Source organism: Martes martes, assembly GCF_963455335.1.
Source record: "Martes martes genome assembly, chromosome: 2".
Taxonomy (NCBI): domain Eukaryota; kingdom Metazoa; phylum Chordata; class Mammalia; order Carnivora; family Mustelidae; genus Martes; species Martes martes.
In genome coordinates, this window is record NC_137889.1 from 87,596,736 (window position 1) to 87,618,394 (window position 21,659).

The following is a 21,659-nucleotide window of genomic DNA, read 5'->3' on the forward strand; positions in this document are numbered from 1 at the left end:
TATCATTGAGGCTTCTGGGATATGGAAAGGTTTTTTTTTTTTAATATTGAAAACAGCTAAAAAAAAAGTAGTTTCAGGCGTTTTTCTACAAACTACCCGTATTAGCTCACAGTGACTTTATAAAGTAGGTTCTATTTTCAATCCCAGTTTAAGAATGTAGAAGCTGAGGAAAAGGAGGATAACAGTCTCGCCTGAAGTCATACGGCTAATTGGTGGTGGAATGGGAATCTGCAACTAAGCAGATTAACTGCGGAGCGGATTTACCAAACCAGAAACTTCGCTGTCATTGGTAGATTGTTATATGGCCAGAGTGCTTCTGGGTACAGTTTTATATCATTTTCTTTTCAACTTTCAGTATTCACTGAATGATCCTAAGATCCAAGTGTGCAGAGATCTTATTGGAATTTCTCAACATTATATCCTTTGTGCCTAGGAGAGGGCCTGTCACGTGCCAAGTGTTGTTTAATAAATATTTGTTGAATGACAATGAAATTACTTGCTACAAAGAAGAAAAAAATCAAATCAACCTATGTTACTCTAAAAAAAAAAACTGTTGAATAATAGTTATTTCCCCTTGATGTTAATTTTCAACCTGTGTCTAGTTACATTAAAAATACATACATGTTGTCAAGTTGAGACTTTGCCTAGTCCCGTGTGATGTGCCTGATCATTGTTAGTGCTGGAAAGAAATTCTCATTATTGTGTTCATAGAAACTAACAAAGGTGCTGCACATGCATACATTTTTTTTCAATCTAAATTCTAGACAATAAGATTACTATGCTTATTTTCAACATCATCTTGCTTTTACCCCAGTATCTTGTGGTTTTGGCTCAGTGCTTTGATAATAACCAGAGATGAGCTTCTTTTCTAATAGCAATTCAGGCTGAAAATGAGACCCTATTATCATTCTGAATTAATGTTTCTTTTGCCAATGCTCAGCTCTCAAACTATGAAAGATTTTGTTTTACATGTTATCTCATTTTTGAAATTTTCAAGGTTCTTTAGGAAAAGATATTTCCTGTAATGGATAAAAATAAGCATAATTCCACTCTGAATATGCTGATTAGTTGTTGACATGTAATTATTGCCATATGTACTGAACTTCCATCGAAAAGCTTACATCTCCTTCTTATGCTTGAGCCTCTTCTCCACGGTCCTCCAAAATTTCCAGTGAAGCATGTTGAACATCATGAGGTAATAAGCCATTTCTTAGAAAACTCAGAGCTCTTGCATCGATTTTGTCCCTTAAGATCCCAGCAAGAAATTGATGGCTCCACTTTAAAAGGGATAATTGTAGGCTGTATGATAAAGAAACCATTTATAAAGTGTTGGAAGGGTTCATAGAAACCCACAGATAGGGAAAACATCCTGGGCCTGTTCGCTCCACTGGAACCAAGAGAAGCCTGCAGATTTAGGAGATGTGGACTGAGGTATCCAATGCAACTAGGACCAGATTCCTGGCTAGCACGGAGGAGGGCAGGTCAATAAACACCTCAGTCCATCTCTCTTGTGGCCTTCTCATTTTCCACTATGACCTCTCAAAACCAAGCTGAAGTCAGAGGTCAAGAGAGCCTGATTTATGAAATTCATAGAGATTAGTCTCCTGAGGTACAGAATAGAATGATGGGTGGAAAGAAGAAGGGAGGAGGGACAAACAGACAGCATCCAGCCCAACTACAATTGAACAGAAAATTAAAGAATATCACACAGTTCTGGCTCAAGTACGTGGGCTTATTGGAGCTTAATTCTTTATTCCCCATTTCAAATAAGAGGCATCACCTTTCTTCTAGATATACAGAAGAGAAAGACAAAAGTCATTTTCAACTGTTCCTTCTTCATGACCTATCGTTAAAACTCCGTCCGGGTTCCTTTATATTTCCAAAAAATTCTATCTCCAGTAATGCATCTCTGGGGCAAATTCATGCCATTTCTGCTGCCAGTACCTTTTTGTAAGTCTTGATGTTGCCGTCTCTGACAAATTAATTGCTTCACAGGGACAAACTTCTAAGAGGCTGGTGTTCCTAATCTCCATCTGCTTTTCTCCAGAGCCTGCTTGTGTTCTCAGTTGTCACGGACGTGAAGTGCCCCATCCTCTGTCCCGGTTTAGACTTTCCACAGAGTGTCCTCAGCATCGCCCACAGTCTTTACTTCCTAGTTGTTCCTCCATTTGAAAATTCTCTTATTTTATTCTAATGTGGCCTGTGCATATGGCCCTAATTATTGCTTTTGCTGATGTGATTTCCTCCATTTTGGAATATTACCCTGACCTCACTAAATCTTAAAATCTAATCTTCCTTTAAAAACCATTTTTTTTCATATTACCTTTCTTAACTAATCAGACTGTTCTAATGATGCTCTCTTCCTAAACTTTATTATATCTGTCTGCTTTTCTACATATGTGTAGGCACTTCTTTTATAGTTGTGTATTATCTTATTGTATCGAGAGTAAAGAGTTTTTTTCTTTCACACACTTCACATCATCTGAAATAGTTTTAGAAAAAATATCTGATATATGGTAGTGTCCCAATAAACTATTCTCAGTCAGATTGGGCACTTTTATTTTACTTGCTCATTAATTATTTATTTGCTTACTTAGCTAATTTAGAGCAGCTCTGGAAAGAATTAACCAAACCCATATAAACAGTGCTTACTTTTTTTTTTTATTGCATATTTTGACTACTGAGTTCTCTCTCGGGGATTTGTCCTACAGAATGAGTTAAGGGGGCGCTCATAGATTTAGCTTCATGGATGTTCATGAAAATGTTCTTTATAATAACACTTACAAAAACCATAAATTCTTTATAAGAGGATGTGAAAGTATGAATATTCAAACAAACAACTAAAACTACTATTTAGTTTTTAAAAATGATGTCTATTATTAAATTGGCATGATAACTACATGATTTTTAAGTTTGGAAGAAAGTAATAAATTAGGCTTTATTTTGATTATTTTTATGTAGAAGTCATTGTAGACGTTAATACATGTACATAAATATATACAGATGTGGCTAATGTTAATTATCTATGGCAGTGGGTAAATTACAGGTTTTTAAAAAATTTATTTGCATTTTCTAACAATATAAAATTACAGAATATGTTGAAAATAACTATCACAATTAAGACTCTTCTCTCAGTTATAGACTTTATGGTTTCTACACAAGGTAATCAAGTTAGCTGTTTCGATTAAATAACTTTATTTTACTTACTGAATGACTTAAAGAATTAACCAGAGCAAATGTTTGTCAGTTACAATATATCCTGCCCTAACCACTGTCTACTGATGTTTAAACTATTTTGCTGACATCACAATTTATTTGGAAGACAGCCAAAATATAAAATCTGTGAGATGTCAAATTTGAAAATGAAAATAAAAATTTCAGCCAGAAGTAGGTATTTCATATGTATGAAAAAGGCAACAAAGGATAGCACTACTTTGTCTTTTAATGACTAAGTGAGGTGGTTTGGGATTTCATGAAGAGGAATTGCCCTTGCAGGAGATTTATCTGTGCAGGAGAGTGGCTTGAATCCAACTTGTACTATATATGTACTGCTTAAGATCCTAAGTAGGGCCTGAAGACACAGAATTAAACAGGAACCATACATACCCACGTACAGGTATAACAAGCATACATGCATACATAAATGAATATTGTATCTGTCTAGAAGGTGGGATGCTATGTTCTAACACTCAGCTAAATCACAAATTTAATGACTTCACAAAATCTTTTCAGTAAGTAAAATAAACTCTTAATTGAAGCAACTGATTTTATCATTTTATATGGAAACCATATAGATTCAACCTAGAAATACAAAAAAAGATCTTAATTCAGATGAATATTTTCAAAGTATTTAGTAATTTAAAAAAAAAATTATTGAAAAGTACCAGAAAACAAAATGGGATCCATAGGCCAGAGACACTAGATATGATAAGCAGGAAAATCTACTTCCTAGAGGAGGAAAACAAAGCAGTACCTCCACCATTTCATCTTGGGAGTGGGGAAGGAGAGGGATATGTCTAACCTATAATTCCTTGGGTTTTAGTTAGGGAGTGTTATGCTTTATCACTTTAAGTCTAGACATGGATGGAGTTGATGACTATAATTTTCTGTGCCAAACCAGGTAGGGTGAAAACTGAATACAATATTACTTGAGCTAAATATTGCTTCAAAATGGCAAAACTGGAGGATATAATATGGTTCACAATAATACAGGCTTTTAAATCCAGCATGCTTGGTTTTGAATTTTGGCTTTACTGCACTCAGAGTACTTATTCACTTATTATTCACTCAACAATTTTTTAGCATTAACCTTATGGCAGGCAAAATACTAGGCATTGGTGGTAAATTAGGGAGAAAAACACATATTATCCTTGCTCCCTTACAGTTTAATGATGGAGATAGACTTTAATCAAATAATTTTACTAATAACATAATTACATACAATGGTAAATCAATGCAGGAAAATTTTCTGGAAGCTATGCAAGTATATTTTGGATATTCAATCAGTGGTTATAAAATAATCCAGGAAAGAATGCAGTCCTAAAATAGACGGTAGTATGATACTACTTACAGAATTTATGATACTATTTATTTACTTACCAGCTTGATTATAGAAAGTCATAGAAAACATCAAAAGCAAAGAATAGAAAAATGGGCTTATAGATCATCCAGAAGTTTATCCTAGGACAAATGAAAGGCATTGAAGATTTTTAGGCAAGAAAGTTGCAAGGTGAAATTTCTGTTTCTAAAGCTACTTGGACTACATTAAGGAAAAAAAAGTGGATTGAAAGATTTTTGAGTATTATAGGGAATTCAGTGAATTTGAAACACACCAGACCACAGGGTGCCTGGGTGACTTGTTAAGTGTTTGCCTTCGGCTGAGGTCCTTCTCCCTCTGCCACTCACTTGTGGTCTCTCTCCCCCCCACCTCAAATAAATAAAATCTTAAAACACACACACACACACACACACACACACACACACACACACACACCCTATACCAGACTGCAGACAATAAGCACTTGAACTAGGGAATAGTGGTAGTAGAGATATACTAGAAATGATGACTTCTACATTTTTGGCTTTTGCAACTGATTGGAAGAAGATGCCAGTCACAAAGCTAGGGAATACATAAACAGGATCAAAATCAGTTGCATTTAAATTGACTAAATTTAGTTTAAGGTGCTTTTGAGATATCCAGACGGAAATTCAAATGAATTCTTGGACATAAAGTTCTGAAGCTCAGAGAGCACTGAGTTAGAAAGAGTAATCTGATGTTCATTGGTTTATAGTTTATTATCGAAGTCATAGGCATGAATGAGATAGCTCCAAGAGAGAACAGAGTCAGAAGAGAGGGCATCACTGGATACATCTTTGAAACACTTTATTATTTAAAGGACACTTGGAACCAGCAAAAGAGACTCAACGGAAAATAAGAGAAAAACCTGGATAAAACTAAGAAACCAAGGAAAGAAGGTGCTTCAAGAAAGAGTGGTTCCTGAGAAGTCATAATTTATGTCAAGTGGGAAGTGTTCCTGGGAAGTCATAATTTATGTCAAGCATACAGCTTGTGAGAATCATGTAATTAGAATTGTGGGTGCACAAACCAGGCTACAGTGGATACATGTAAGGAAATAGATTCAATGTAGGCAACTCTTTACTAGGCAAGGGGAAAAAAGGGTGATAGCTGGAAGGGGAGTCAAAGTAATGTCTTTCAATAGGATAGAATTTTAAGTATGTCTCAGTACTAATGGAAATAATACATTAAAGAGAGAAATCTAACAGAAAAGAGAAGGAGTAATCAAGAGAAGGCTCTGATAACATTGGCTCAGTTATTTCTATCTCTGCCTTGGTTTTCACAGCTGTAAAATGGGGAAAATAATACCTACCTTATAAGAACTATTCTAACAGTTAAATAATATGATGGTTGGTAGAATGCTCAGTAAAAAATTTGGTACACAGAATGCATTTAATAAATCAGTGCTTAAAATGAACTCAGCACCTAATACAGTGTCTTTACACACATTAGCTGGCCAACAAAAACTTATTAAAAGTTGAAGGAATATGATTCTATTACATGATTTTTGAATGGTTGGGACTGTAAACGAGTCAAATGCATATTCCTGTATACTGGATTACAGATACACCTTGGATATTCACTGATGATGATGATGATGATGATGATATTCAGTGTTTGCTTTCTGATGATGTTGATGTTTGGGGCCTTTGTGTTCACAGGGTACTATTTTTCTGCCTGGAAATAAAGTTCTTGAGCATCCCTGCAATGAGGAGAGCCCAGGAAAATTCCTTTTTGAAGTAGTTCCAGGTAAGATAGTTCTCTGGTTTGATTAAGTTTCTGCCATTCCATGTTGGTAAAAGCGAAGACACACAACTTTTATTCTTCTTGAGTTGCGGCTAAGAACATTAGTTTGACAAGGCAAGTGCCCAATTTGGTTAGTATTTACACAGGTAATCATTTCAGGTTTGTACTATACATGATCATGCGTGCATACACACACACATGGCCCCATGACTGTTGGATATCCATTTGTCAGTGAGACTCCAGAGCTGACCAGCAGTCATGACACAGCGTTTATAAAGAACTATTGGAGACAAAATTGGTTTTACAGTGCTCCTGTGATAGGAAATTTGGCAAGGTGTTCCAGGTGGAATGCGTCACCCAGCTGATTCACCGTCATATTTCTTCACAAATTGCATCTTAACAGAACCTTTGCTCTAAAAATAAAACAAAACAAAAATCCTCTTTCAGTGACTGACCAAGCACTGAAGTTTTGTACCTCAGCTTTGCTCCCAACCAACCACTTCCACATGTTTGGCTTCTAACATTGAGAATGTCTCTGCCAAGCCATGAGATCCTGCAGTTAAATTTCTTCAACATCTGTTCATTTTTTTCTAGTCATCTTCATCCTTCTCTCTCAGAGTACCTGATCTCCACTTAAATGTTTGATTCACTCAACAACAATTTTTTTTTTCAAGGCCCTGATCTCCTTCTTTGATCAGTTCGTTAGCCCTTCCTTAATCCTTGATGTAAGGAAAAGGGTTAGGAATGTGGTTTTTATGGCATTGGCTCTGGCTAACTCAGTTCATGTGATACTGACACTGATTTAATCACAGTCTAGGGTGTGTGTGAATTTATTTGGATGACTAATATGTAATGCATATCAATAATGCTGGCACAAAGGCGGCCAATAAAACATTTTCCCTGGATATATAAATGCTGGGAATCTGAAATGTGGAAGCCTATTTTCCCCCTCACTGGAAACAGCTGTAGCACTGAGTTCATCTGGCTCATGATGGAATCCATGACTACACGTTAATTAATGCAGCTGAAGTGCAGAAAGGTTAGTCAGATGCATTGTGTTATTTGTTTTCCCCCAGGGAGAGCACATTGTAAGAAACCTGAATCCTGTTTGCCCTATTAAAATCTTTTTATACTTACTTTTTAGTGGAATACACTGTATGGAACCAAATTCCAGATGTTTCAAAGTCTTTGAAGTATCACTAGAGGAAATTTCTTTCCCTATTTATTTGCAACATTAGTGCCTATTGGCTTTTAAGGGAACATGGTATTAAGGTCTGATTTTCCATTTCATCTACTACACGTGTAGAGATTCATCTTTTGGTAGAGGTGTTCTAATATAACACAAATGGATATTGTCAAGATTATTCTAGAGACAACTGTGTCTTCAAGCCCAGGAAGTATCAAAACTTCGCCTCTAACCCAGAGAGGGAGACAAAGCATAAGAGACTCTTAATCTCAGGAAACAAACTGAGGGTCCTGGAGAGGAGGGGGGTGGGAGGGATGGAGGGGCTGGGTGACGGACATTGGGGATGTTTTGTGCTGTGGTGAGTGCTGTGAATTCTGTGAAACTGATGAATCACAGACCTGTACCTCTGAAACAAATGATATACTATATGTTAATTAAAAGAAAACAACTTCCCCTCTAAGAATGTTGTTCTAGGTCGTGTGCTTCACGTGCAGGGCATATGACATAATGGCTTCTGATGAGCAAAGCCTAAGAAGTTTCAGGCTGCATGAAGTGAAATCTGAAGGTTGTCCCTTCAAAAAAAAAAAAAAAAAGTTTCTTCAAGGAAATTTGGGTTTGCTGCAGTCATTATGGAAATAAACATATCATGCCCATAGCTCATTTGAAAAAATGCTTCCTGAATCACTATTACAATATACAGTAGCTTCTAAATTCAATTTTATAATTCTGAGTTATCTTAAGGAGTGACAAGAGAATTGTGCCAAATGCTTCTTTAAAGAGGGATTTGGGAAAACACTATGGCTACCTTGAGAATCCAGTGTTTGCGCCATATTTGCGGTCATCGGGGCTTTATTGTGCTCGCTTCACATTAAGATGGAATCTCCAGACGGATGCTTCTGTACTTGTATGAAAATGTGGGGATCTGGATCACATGATTTTTTAACCAATTTTTGCAAATTAGGATTACTAACTACACTTGATTTCTCTTTGCAAATGAGAATGCTAAGATAATGTTTTCTAATTATTCCAAGTGCGTGGTAGTTTGACACACGGAATCTGGAAAGTTGCAAGAGCGTTTTCATTTTTCAGAAAGGGTGGGAAATAGGCAGGACTGCAGCAGTGTGGTCAGCGCTTTGGACAGAACCTTCCTCAGTCCCGCCTGGCAGCAGAGTCTTAGAGCGCACATTGATTCTCTACTGGCTTTCTCTGTGGAATTCTCTCAATCATCACTTTTGGGAAAATCCATCCTACAAATGATGTTTACAGATCCAACATGATTCTACCTTTATGTACAAATACCTCAAGCCCAGCTACCCAAGATATATCAATGGATGGGATTAAATCTTTTAATCCCACATGCCTGTAATTATTTCCAACAAAACTAACAAAAGCCTCCCAAAAGCTCTTTTCCAAATATTCTCATATCATATATATGCGCTCACATTTGTGAGTGTGTGTATGTGTATATATATTTATACAGTTTATCAGTGTATGTGCTATATATCTTTATAATTCTTTGTACTATAGGGTATTATAGTATATAATTCTTTATAATTTATATATATATCAATATATGCTATGTAGATGGGAGTTTTTGTTTTGTCATTTTTGTTTTGCTTAAATCTAAAATGTCCTCTGAAATTAAGTAATAGTCATGTGTAAATAATACAAAAATATTTTTCAATAGAATTGAAAGTCTCAGATCTTTGTGTATTACTTAAATTTGGATATTATATTTCTAGGCAGGTTTTCAATTTTTGTAAAAAAAATCTATCTGGGGGCGCCTGGGTGGCTCAGTGAGTTAAAGCCTCTGCCTTCGGCTCAGGTCATGATCCCAGGGTCCTGGGATCAAGCCCCACATGGGGCTCTCTGCTCAGCAGGGAGCCTGCTTCCCTTCCTCTCTCTCTGTCTGCCTCTCTCTTTACTTGTGATCTCTATCTGTCAAATAAATAAATTAAAAAAAAAATCTATCTGACAACAGATAGATTTCTTTTAAACCTGCTATTATCCCATGAAATGAATTGTCTCTAAATAATGCCATGATTTATAGCAATTCACTCCAGTTTTTCCCTGTTTCTCCACTCGTTATTCAAAACGGAGATGTTAGCCAAATTGGCAAATTTGAAGATTTTGCCGTCAGGCATGCCAAATTTTAGACTTGAGTGAACTTTTATGGCCAAGTGCTAAGCTTTTGGGAAATGTGGTTGAGAAAGGAATGTTGGCAGAATTTAATGTATAGTACTTGAAGTAAGAAAACGCAGTCAGTCTCTTTGCTTCTCAAAATGTGTTCTGGGAAAATTTTCCTTATGTTGCTTAAAAAAAATAAACAGTAATTAATGGATGATGATGTCTTAACTTTCTTTGAAGAATAGTCTGTCAGAGGGAGAAGAAGACATAGTGACTTGGAGACACAGGCAGGCAAAAGGAGACAAGGATATGTGTACTCCATAAGAGTCACGAGCCACTTCTTTCTTCTCATCATAGTGTCTCTAACACCTGGTACAGTATAAGGCAAGGTGCTGAATAAATGCTTCTTGAAGTGTGTATGTTTACCAGATTTATGGAGGACTCACAATCCTATGAAATGGTTTTATTGTTGGTGATAGCTACTCCTAACTTGGCCACATTGAACTCTTACTTCCTGCTGTATAAGATCTTACCATCCCCTGGTGCAGCAATGACCTCAGCTCTAGTGGCTGAAGTGGAGGGAAATTCCTCCCATTCTCAGTCTTATTTCTCCGCCTTCCTCTCTGATAATGCCACCAAGAGAAAGATGGAAGAAGGTATCAGTGTACCTACACAGGGGTTAGCCCCTCAACACTGACTGGTTATGATATCCTTTTTCCAAAAGTTGACTTGCTCCTAGAGTACCTTTGTAGATTATTCAGCAACCCTAGAATGGGAAATCTGCTTCACATGGTAGAATTTTCCACCTTAGGCATGGTCCTTTTAGACGGGATACCATCAGAAGGGCCCAAGGCCAGCTGCTTTCTTCATGCTTATTCAGCTACCAGGAAACTCATGTACGCTGGTCTGCCAAGGAGGGATAATGTGGGCTCTTTCACCATTGCTGCCTCCCTCAACACTGTCAGCTTGCCCCTTTTTCCATGAAGCATGAGCTTCAGACCCCACATTTTGAATGGCTTGCCAAGCTTCATGTGAGAAGGTGTGAGTGACAGTTCTAACACACTTCAGAATTTACCAGAAACTCTCTGGTGCTTTCTCGGTTTGTTCTGATGGCTGCGAAAATTTATTTTCCTCCCTTTCAAAAACTAGGGTTTATCTTGAAAACCATTCTCCAAGAGGCACTTTCCCTATCCTAACCTTCCTGTTGTCATAGTCAGAGGCAGGAAAATGGGGTTTGGGTTTCTTCTTGGAAATGCATTCTCTGTAAGCCTTGTGGGGATGTGGTTAGGTACAACTTCCATTGTGGTTTTCAACTTAGAATGGGGGTTTTTAGCAGTGTTTTCTTCAGATTTTTTCAGGATAATGGAAAGACAACTTTTTATCTATATTTATCTGTGCTCTTAGATTGGATTCTGGAAAAACACACTGATGGAGAGTGATGGAGATTGATGTAAAAGGTACATTGGGGATTGAAAAGATATATGCATTCCTATATTTACTGCAGCATTATTTACAATAGCCAGGATGTGAAAGCAACCCCAATGTCAGTATGTGTGTGTGTGTGTATACTAGTGTGTATATATATAGACTAGTGTGTGTGTGTGTATATGTATATGTATATACATACATATATAGGTATATATATGTACACACACATACATACATACATACACTAGCTATATATACTATATACTGTAAAATATATAGTGGCCATAAAAAGAATGAAATTGTCATTTGCAATAACAAGGTTGGATCTAGAGTGTATAATGCTAAATGAAACAAGTCAGTCAGAGAAAGGCAAATACCGTATGATTCCATATGATATGTGGAATTTGAGAAACCAAACAAATAAACAAAGAAAAAAAAGAAATTAAAAAATAAAATAAAAATACTCTTAAATAGAGAAGAAAGTGGTTGTCAGAGGGAAGGTAGGTGGCAGAATGGGTGAAATAGGTGAAGGGGGTTAAGAATACATTTATCCTGATGAGCACTGAGTCATGTATAAAGTTGTTGAATCATTACATACTTGAAACTAATGTAACAGTGTATGTTAACTATACTAGAGATAGTAGATAGATAGATAGATAGATAGATAGATGGATGGATAGATTTTTTTTTTAAACCATGTATTGGGGAATGCTCTCTGGAGATGTTTCATCTGTGACAAACAAGGAAAGCAGCATCAGGCAGAGAGAGTAGCTGGCCCACAACACCATTGCAAATGAGCTCTCTGCTGACGCTGCACAGAGCTCCCGAGCTGGGATGCCCCTCAGAACGGCTGTAAACTGAGGAACCAGACCTTGTTTCTTGGCATCAGCTGATCTAGTTGGTGATGGGGCAAAGGGAGACAGATAAACTCAGGTGAAGCAGCTTCTTGGTGCAGTGGAGAGGAATTTCCATGAAATCTGTGAGTCATCAGCCGCCAACATACCAGCTTCTGGGATCTAGACAGAGCAGTACCATATCCATTATAGTAGCTGTAGTTTCATGTGTACCTAGCTTTCTGGATCCCGGCAATGTCCCCAGCTCTGCACCTGTATCATTTAACTTGAGCCTTATCACAGCTCCAGGAGGCCAGCTCCGTTATCTCCACTTCCAGATAAAGAAACTGAGGCACAGTGAGGTAATTTGACAAAGGTCCAATAGCTAACACTGCCAGTGAATGCATATGTAAGTGTGTGTGTGTGTGTGTGTGTGTGTGTGTGTGTGTGTGTGTGAGACTGATTTACCTTTACAAAAGTAGAGTCCCAGAAAATCAAAATGAAGTTATATATATTCTGGCTTTAAAATATGAGATATTAGGGGCTGGAGCCTGATTTCTGAAATTCGGGCATGCGAATTTTTTATTATTAGTGGAAATAGATATATTTGTATTAAGAGTTTTGGCACTTGAAGTGAGAGTGGGCGTTTTCATTTATTTGCAATTATTTATATGGTTAAGCCCATCATAAAAACAGGACTAGAGAAAGGTGCCCACTTACACTTCTTTCGAATGTATGTTCTGAGGTCACAACTACGCTGTCATGCAAAACTGGGGAGAAAAGCTGCCTTGCCTGCAGTTGCCTTACTTATACATGAATAACTGTACCAAAGAACGATTATGCATGTGTAATTTTTTTCCTATGGAAAACTGCTGCACATTGGGGCTGAGCATTCTTCATTATGGAACTCACTTTGCTAAAATTGTCTCAGCTTCTTCACAAACTCCCTCCGCATGCTGGCCAAATTTTCCTTCACTGTCTAGCCACCAGCAAGCACGCTTAATATTACTCATATGTTGGGAAGTGGTACACTGATCTGCAGAGGTATTATCCAGGGGAAGACTCATTATGATTGTCAAGGGCAATTACCAATATTCCAGACTCTCAAAGCTCCATCTCGGCCCAGTGCCCCAAATCAGTAATAACTAGATCTGGGAGGTTTTATCTTCTTCCCTCCGCCAGGGAAAGAAAAGAGGTAAACACAGAAAAAAAGGGGATGAGAGATGAAGGGACAGCTGTGGAAGTGAAAAAAAAAAAGAGAGAGAGAGAGAGAAATTTTGAAGGGTAATCCAAAGTGATTTTCATCTGCCTGGAAATGAAATTAAGTCCTTCAGAATAGGAGAAAGTGTCATCTCTCCTGCCGTTAGCTGGGACTACACTAATTATTTCCAGTACCCTCTGACAATTGCACATCACTTCTGTAAATTTCAGGATTTGTATGAGCTAAGTGAAAAGTGAGGGAGCGTGGGTACTTAGACAATTCAGTAACTGCATTTTGCATCTTTTTGTCAGAAAAATGTAAAGATCTACCAAAACTGCAAACAATTTGGCAGGGGGGGGGGTGTGGGGGTGTTCAAAGATTCCCTGAAACCCAACTGTGGACTCCAGATTAAAATCCATAGCTTAAATGTGGGGTTCAGAGACTTTATTAATTTTTTTATCTATAAATCTATCTTTTTCTCCATATTTAGCTATTTATTTCTATGTTCCTATGCATCGATTTCATCTATATACATTCATGCATATATGTGACAAAACTTTTTACTATTATTTGTAACCACTTCGTATATAGTTAAACAGTTTTTACTTTTATCTCCCTGATCTAGTTGTTTTTTTTTCTTCTGGTTCCATGATTCTGTAACTCTCCAGGATCTATTTCATGCATTTACAAAAGAACTCTTCCAAGATACAACATTTCATGGGTCTGGAGACTGTATAATTTTTAATTTACCAAAACTTGAACCTATTTAGATGGTCAGTGCAGCCACACTATAGAATAAGCCATATGAAAAGTAGATTATTCTGAGAGATAGTCCTGGGTGTTTCTGAGAAAGAAAAAAGCTTGGCCAGTTTTTGAGTTTTGAGATAATTTTCTGACACAGCAGTAATGATAGTTTATCTGTCTGTATTACTATGTCTGTATTTGCAATTCTTCCTAGAATGAATAAAGTCATCGGTTGTATTAATTTGCTGCCATTAAAAAATGTAAGCCAGTATCTGGTGTCTATTTCGTGTGAAAATGTGGAGATATTTTAATAGTACTCTAGCATAAAAGGTGTAAAAGTTGGTCATTTTCTTGATCATTAGTTAAATATGCTGCTAAGGCATTTAATTTTATGACATTATCTTTATTCTAACACTTTTTTCCCCTTTTGTGTTAGTACTGTAAGTTAAAATTCATGCAATTATATTTGTTACCCAAAGGCAACTAGGACACTCTCTCTCTCTCTCTCTCTTTTTTTTTTTCTGTCTGCCAAAGTCTGTAGGCAGTCTTGAAGCTTGTATTATTTTTTTCTTAGCTAATGTGTGGAAATCATTTAAAGAATGTGAGTAGGAGTCATTTATGGTATGAAAATATAATTCTATATACACAAGTAATTCTGAACATGAATTAAATAAATGGATTGAAAATCAGCATGTTTTTGCTACTATGTATTCTTTTATTTTAAAAAAAAGTGGGATTTTTTCTTCAAAATTCCCATCCTACTTAAAATGCCTTAAAATATACATTTGAAAGAGGCTATTAAAATGATACAAAGGGCATTTTAAAATGTGTGTAATCCCTTGAAATGCTGGTCACTGCCATGTCAACCAGAAGGCGTTTGGGGCATTTGTGAACCGATTTGGAGTATGATCTGATGATTGCACTTATGAAGAGTGTCTACTGAGGAATGCTCTTTCACAGTGTCGGTAGACATGTTCATCTATTCCCTTTTAATTCTAGTATCCGTTCTGTATGACAGATCAGGGACCAGCAAACATTTTCTGGAAAGGACCAAAGGATAAATATTTTTAGGTTTCTGCAGGCCATGTAGTCTCAGTTATAACTCAACTCTGTCATTATAGCATAAACAAATAGGTCTTGACTGCATTCCAACAAAACTTTATTAATGGACACCAAAATTTGGCACTCTATATAATTCTCAAATATCAAGAAAGCATATTTTTTTCTTTTTATTTTTTCCAACCACTTAAAAACGTAAAAAATAGATAGTTGGCCAGATTTGGTCCATGGGCTGGAGCTTATGGACCCCTGTAGCTAGATAAGAAAAGCAAACCTATGAAAAGGAGGCTGAAGATACGAATATAAATCACTAATCCCCACTGGTGCCGCCAGGGCCAGAATTAGAACTCTGAGACAGCCTGTCTCCCCAGGCCGTAGCATCACCCACAGCCTCAAAATCATGATTCAGGAGCTGTTTGCCAATGGTTTTATTTAGAAGCTTCATTTTTTAGTAATACCTTTTTTTTCCCCCTAATCATGATGAATCTAAAAAATTTTAGTGACCAAAGCAAAATTCTCTAGGTAAACCCTGTCTTAGCTCATTTAGAACTCCAGATTCTGCCCAGAGCTGAATTCTGTTATGTGACTTTTTAAGAAATGAATACCATTAATAAGAGATTGGGTGTGCCTGGCATGAAAAAAAATCCCCCCCTTTTTTTTAGTCTATACAAGTTCAGGGAGTCATTAAGTATTCTGGTATGGAAGCATCCCTTGCAGGATCAAATAAGCTCAAAGTACCTTCTAAACTTACCATTTTATAATATACGCTAGCATCTCAAAAAATTTAAGTATCTAACAGAAAATGACACTACTTTGTTAACTGGGAGATCTAATGAGCTTGTTTTCTCAGAGGGGTAGTTTATTTCTTTTACCACTCATTAACATCTCTCTACCCCTAACCACCAGGTTTCTTTAACACCAGCCATGAGAAACACTGCTATCATATTTACAGCTAAGGTTGACTTAAGTAGGTGTCTGACCCTGTACTAATGCATGCCAGGCTCTATATTACAAGGTCTCATTTAAGATGTGACCATGCGGGGTGCCTGGGTGGCTTAGTGGGTTAAAGCCTCTGCCTTCGGCTCAGGTCATGATCCCAAGGTGCTGGGATCGAGCCCCGCATCGGGCTCTCTGCTCGGCAGGGGGCCTGCTTCCTCCTCTCTCTCTGCCTACTTGTGATCTCTGTCTGTCAAATAAATAAATAAAATCTTAAAAAAAAAATGTGACCATGCTTGTGATTGATGCCATTCCCCTCCCTGGTGAGCAGTGGTACACATTCATATCTCTAATAAGTGCTCAAGCCAGGCTTCACACCCATCTGAGCCCAGCAAACCACCATATGCTGCAGTTTTCTTATACCAACAACAGTAAGAATATGGATAGATTTCTTGTCTAGATCCCATGGAGGCCAAGTCTAAGAATTAAGAGAAACAAAGAGGACAAATGAAGAAATGAGATGAAAGGTTTAAAAGCTAGTGTATTCTGAATTCCCTTCCACTGTCCTGGGGACTCACATTTCTTATATTGCCTGTATTCTGTTTCTTCCCTATTAGAGTTGAAGCTCTTGAATTCTATCCCTAGTGCCTAGCAGAGTGCCTTGCATAGAGTATAGGCTCAACGTGTGTCTGTTGAATTAATGAATAAACTAGGCTGCGTTTTTATTATCTATGCAATGATTGCACTGGATTAATCAAAATTTTAAAAGCCCTGCAGTGGTGAATTATTGAACTTGATCAGCGCTTTCTCTGTACACTGAAGGAGACTGGAGACCAGAGAAGTTCATGAATTTCGCAGACTGTACTCTTTAAAAAAGCAGTCTGCCTTGCCTCATCCTTGCATCCTTCATTAGCACTAAAACCAAGAGTGTCTTTCCGTACCCCAGTGGCAGCAGTTGTTTCTTAACAAGTTATTTGCTGGCATACATGTGATTTTCCTCCCTCGTGTTTCTTTGTGGCATTGTTTTAATTATGCATTCACAGGCTGTGTGTGTTTACCTGTCTTTTTATCCAATAATTGAAAAAGGCTTTGCAGTCAGGTCATGCTAAGGAAATAGTAAAGTGTTGAACAAGTGTCAGTGGCTGATACGAAAATAAAGCTTCTGCGGGGTGGCTTCCTCTCTGGGGTAGGGGCCCTTCAAGTGTTTCTGAGGGAGTGGGTGGCCAGGGGACAGGACAAATGATACGTTAGAAATGATATGGGAATGAGAAAGAGGAATCATACTTCTCAGGGAAAGAAATGTAGCAGAAGGAAAACGAATGTGCAGCAGAACAGGGGCCGATAATTAGGGGTGGGAAGTGAGCTTGTAGCGAGGATAACACTGGCGTATCGCCGTGACCTGTGCCAACGCTCAGCGAACCAGGGAAGGCATTTTCAGTTTTCTTTTCCTTTCCCTTCCTCCCCTCCCTTCCCCTTCCCCCCTTCCCCTCTTCTTTCTTCCCCTCTCCTCTCCTCTTTCTTTTTTCTCTTCTCTCCTCTTTTTTTTTCTCCTCTCCTCTCCATCCTCCTCTTCCCCCTCCCTTCCTTCTTCTTTTTTTTTTTTTAAGATTTTATTGATTTATTTGACAGACAGAGATCACAAGTAGGCAGAGAGGCAGGCAGAGAGAGGAGGAAGCAGGCTCCCTGCTGAGCAGAGAGCCCAATGCGGGGCTCCATCCCAGAACCCTGGGATCATGACCTGAGCCGAAGGCAGAGGCTTAACCCACTGAGCCATCCAGGCGCCCCTCCTTTCCTTTTTCTTAATAGAAGACTGAGCTGCAGGGGTTCTGAATGTTTTAATAAGTGAAATCTCAAGAATCATCTGCAAACCAGTCATGGCCCTTGGGCCTGGTGGACTTCCTGGCTTTGAAACATGTTATCTTTGTCTGTTCATCTTTATTTGCCGTGTTCATTTGCCCTGTTCATTATTCAAATGCTGACTTTCTTAAAAATTGTTCTTTACAGTCCCATTACTCTAGGCCTAGAAGGGTCCAGATGGCAATCCTGAGAGGTCCTGGATCCTGCAGAAATGTATGGTCCAACCTGCTGACATCCCTTCACCCTAGATAAGGAAGCTGCTAGCATAACAGGAACCACCTAGGAGTGATAAAACCCCAGTTTATTCCGGGCACTTTGCTGATGATTTTGCTAAATACCAAACTATTTGCTTTAGGTGTATGGGAGTAAAGAACACATAGAAACTGCCCTGTTTTGCAATGACCTAGGAGGAGGGATGCCAAAGACAGGATGACTGGTAGGTGATAGAGAAAAGGACAGCAATGAGGGCCATCCTGGAAGCCAGCACAGGAAGACAGAAGTGTAGACATCTCTACCAGACGCAGCCAGAATCAGCTCCCGGCTCTGCCTCTGGAGCTGGTTGCTTAGGCTCTAAACCAGTTTCCTCACAGGAAATGCAAAGTAAGAATGCTCCCTCATGATGTTGTGGTGAGGATGGGAGGAGATAAGCGTATGAGGAGCTCTTAGCCCTCTCACTGACCTGAGTGAGGTTCCCTAGAAAGAAGCAATATTTTGGAGAAATTGTCTACAGAGTATCATAGATAAGAGCTGGCTTGGATACTGAATTGTCTCAGGTGAGGTTCTAAATGAAGCAGAAATTTAGGAAGCGACGAGTCAACGTGGACTGAAGTAATCAAGGAAGTCTTCCCAGAGGCAGTGAGTCTGCCACTGGCATTTAAAGAAATCACAGGATTTTAATTAGATGACAAGGGATTAAGAATTTCAGGCTGAAGGAATATTGGCAAAGCATGAAGGAAGTTCTGAGACCAGAAAGAGGTAGTAGTGGGACATGCAGTGTGATTCCTGTGTGTGTCCTACGGACCCAGGCGGTCCTGGAGAGCTAGCCATTTGGCTATTTCCTTTACAGCATCAATTCAAAGGAGCACTGATTCTTAGGGAACTTGGCAGCTTCAGACACCAGGCTATCCTCACACGGGCACTCAGCTAATTTTGTGAGAATATACAATTCAATGCTAATCAAATGCTATTTCAAACATCAGAGCAATAAACCTGAATTTGAACTTTCATATTAATTCAAAGTGCATCAGCCCGCTGAGTCTAATAGCCCTCACCAACTTTAGAGGACAGTCACTAGATTGTTACTGTGAAGTGGCATTGGTTTAAGGATCCTCTGACCCCATACAAAAGGGTTTCCCATGAACTCCTATTTAATCAACACACTTTTGAAATAGTGTTTTGTGTCTATGATAAGAAAGAGGGGTGGGTAGAAAAAGTCCTTATTAGTTTTCCAGGACTATCTAACGAAGTACCACAGACCGGGTGGCTTAAACAACAGAAACTTATTTTCTTACAGTCTTGGAGGCTAGAAGTTCAAGATCAAGGCATTAGCAGAGTGATTTCTTCTGAAGCACCATGCCTTGCTCTATAGTTGGCTCCCTTCTCTCGGTATCTTCTCAGGGTCTTCCCTCTGCATCCATTTATGCCCTAAAATTTCCTTTTCCTGTAGGAGACAGTAATCAGTTTGGATTAAGGTCTACTCTCAAGACTTCATTTTAACTTCATTGCCTCTTTAAGACACTATCTCCAAACTTGTTCAGATTCTGAGGTACCAGGACTTGGGACTTCAACATACGTATTTTGGGGGAATACAACTCAGCCCATAACAGGGTCAAAAAGAAGACAAAACATCATTGTTCTTCCAGAGCCTTCCCTTTTTAGGGGGCAAACCCTCCCTGTGTTTATTACTGAACTACTTGAGCCCCACCCTATGACTCAAAGAAAGAAGCAAAAATTCAGACCTTGCTGTATGTACCTCAAGCCACAATCTAGAATTCTACTTAATTCTTTCATAAATATCGGAAATCCTGAATAATAGAGCAATCAAAGTATTAGCTACGAACAAATGAAATAGAAATGCAGGCCATCCAGAGAAAGAACAAATATTTTCTATCCAGCGACTCTTTCCTGGAAGCTGTCCTTGAATTTAAATTTCTCCTTAGTTTTGCTTCTAGGTTTGTTTTTGACATTTTGCGTGCAAGAAATAGACTTGACATGTACCCCTGTGTTGTTCTTATCTTTTGTTTTTTAAGTCAGGCTAATTTTTATTTGGGACTAAGTTCCTTTCTAAAAGTGGTATACTAACGCATTAACTACTACTGCAATGCGTCTAGTCAGGGGGAGAAAGCCAAAAGGAGGGCTCGATAGATTTCATCCAGTTGTTCAAGTCTCCTATAGTGAATTACCAACTTGTCACTCAAGGTGCTGAGGAGCAAAGAGTACGGAGACAGGCAATTAAGGCTTCTGGAAAACAGTGGTGCGGGGTGTGATATGGTGCAGGGCTTACTGTTCAGCACGAATCACATTGTCTTTCTCATGACTCATTATTTCTGGTGTGTCATTTGCTTACAGGAATCACATGGGAGATAATGATAGATCTGTGCTTAGGGTTACTTGGCTCTAATCTAGGGGCTGGGATGTGTCATAATGGATTCTTTGAAAGACAAATAATTCATTCTGATATGGTTATAACCGATGCAAATCAATTATCATTTTGAAGAGTTGATTTATTTTGTATTTTATTTTTGATCAGCCGTTCTCTCCCACAAATAACCTATTGCCAACTTAATTTTATGGAAAAAACCCCAATTTCCTGATATTGTATACAGTTGACCTTTGAATAACATGGGGATCAGGGGCACTGACTCCCATGCAGCCAAAAATCCACACATAACTTTTGACTTCCCCCCAAAACTTAACTGTTAATAGCCTACTATTGACCAAAACTGCTTTACCAATAATATACACGCTTGATTAACACATATTTTGTATGTTATGGGAATAAAGTAAACTAGAGAAAAGAAAATATTAAAGAAAATCAGAAAGGAGGGGCACCTGGGTGGGTCAGTTGGTTAAATGTCTCCCTTTGGCTCAGGTCATGATCCCAGGGCCCTGGGATGGAGCCCCACTTCGGGCTCCCTGATCAGTGGGGAGCCTGCTTCCCCATCTCTCTCTGCCTGCTTCAATGCCTGCTTGTGAACTCTTTCTCTCTCTCTGTCAAATAAATAAATAAATTCTTTAAAGAAAAAAAGAAAGAAAATCAGAAAGGAGAGAAAATAAATTCATAGTACTCTATTTATTGAAAAAAAATTAATGTATAAGTGAACCCACGCAGTTCAAATCTGCATTTTTCACAGACCAACTACATACAAAATTATTTGCATCTGCCATTTGGTCCTCTTTCCCTCTAGTATAATATAAGATCTGTTTCTTTTCCTAAATCCTGTCCTTCATCTGTCTTAGAATTTCATCTAGTCTAACCTTTTCAAGAGCCATAATCTATTGATTGTACTATTTCCATCTTGCTTGTAGTTTTGTCCTCCATATTGATTGTTCCCGTAGGCTTAAAGCAGTAGCCTGGGAACTTGCATTTTTATTTAAAAAATAAATTAATTTCATACATGCTAAAGTTTTAAAAATAGAAACAATCATGTTGTTATTCTCTGATTTAAAAAAAAATTATCTCAACCAGACTTTTTCCATTATCCATCCACTTGTATGTTTTACTTCTTTTTGCAACAAAACTGTTCTATACTCTGTACTACACTCTCTCCAATTCCTGTCTTTGCCTCAATATACTTATGCCCCCCCCATCCAGTTCCACCAGACTTTTCCTTATTTATCGATGCTCTCTACTTTTTCTGAAGGTAATGATTTTTCCGGTCCTCATAATAATTGCCCAGTCAGATCATTTGACACATTAATCACCCCCTCTTTCTTGATCTATTCATTGGGCTTCACATTTTTTTG

The 21,659-nt window shown here is 38.2% G+C and overlaps 1 protein-coding gene across 1 annotated transcript in view; it reads left to right on the plus strand.

The window, feature by feature from the left end:
- Positions 1 to 21,659, plus strand: part of ARHGAP24 (Rho GTPase activating protein 24) — a 506,918-nt gene that overhangs the window by 222,057 nt on the left and 263,202 nt on the right. Inside the window, exon 3 of the mRNA XM_080797451.1 lies at positions 6,238 to 6,325. Coding sequence (XP_080653577.1) covers positions 6,238 to 6,325 — 88 coding nt within the window. The remainder of the gene's footprint in view (positions 1 to 6,237; positions 6,326 to 21,659) is intronic.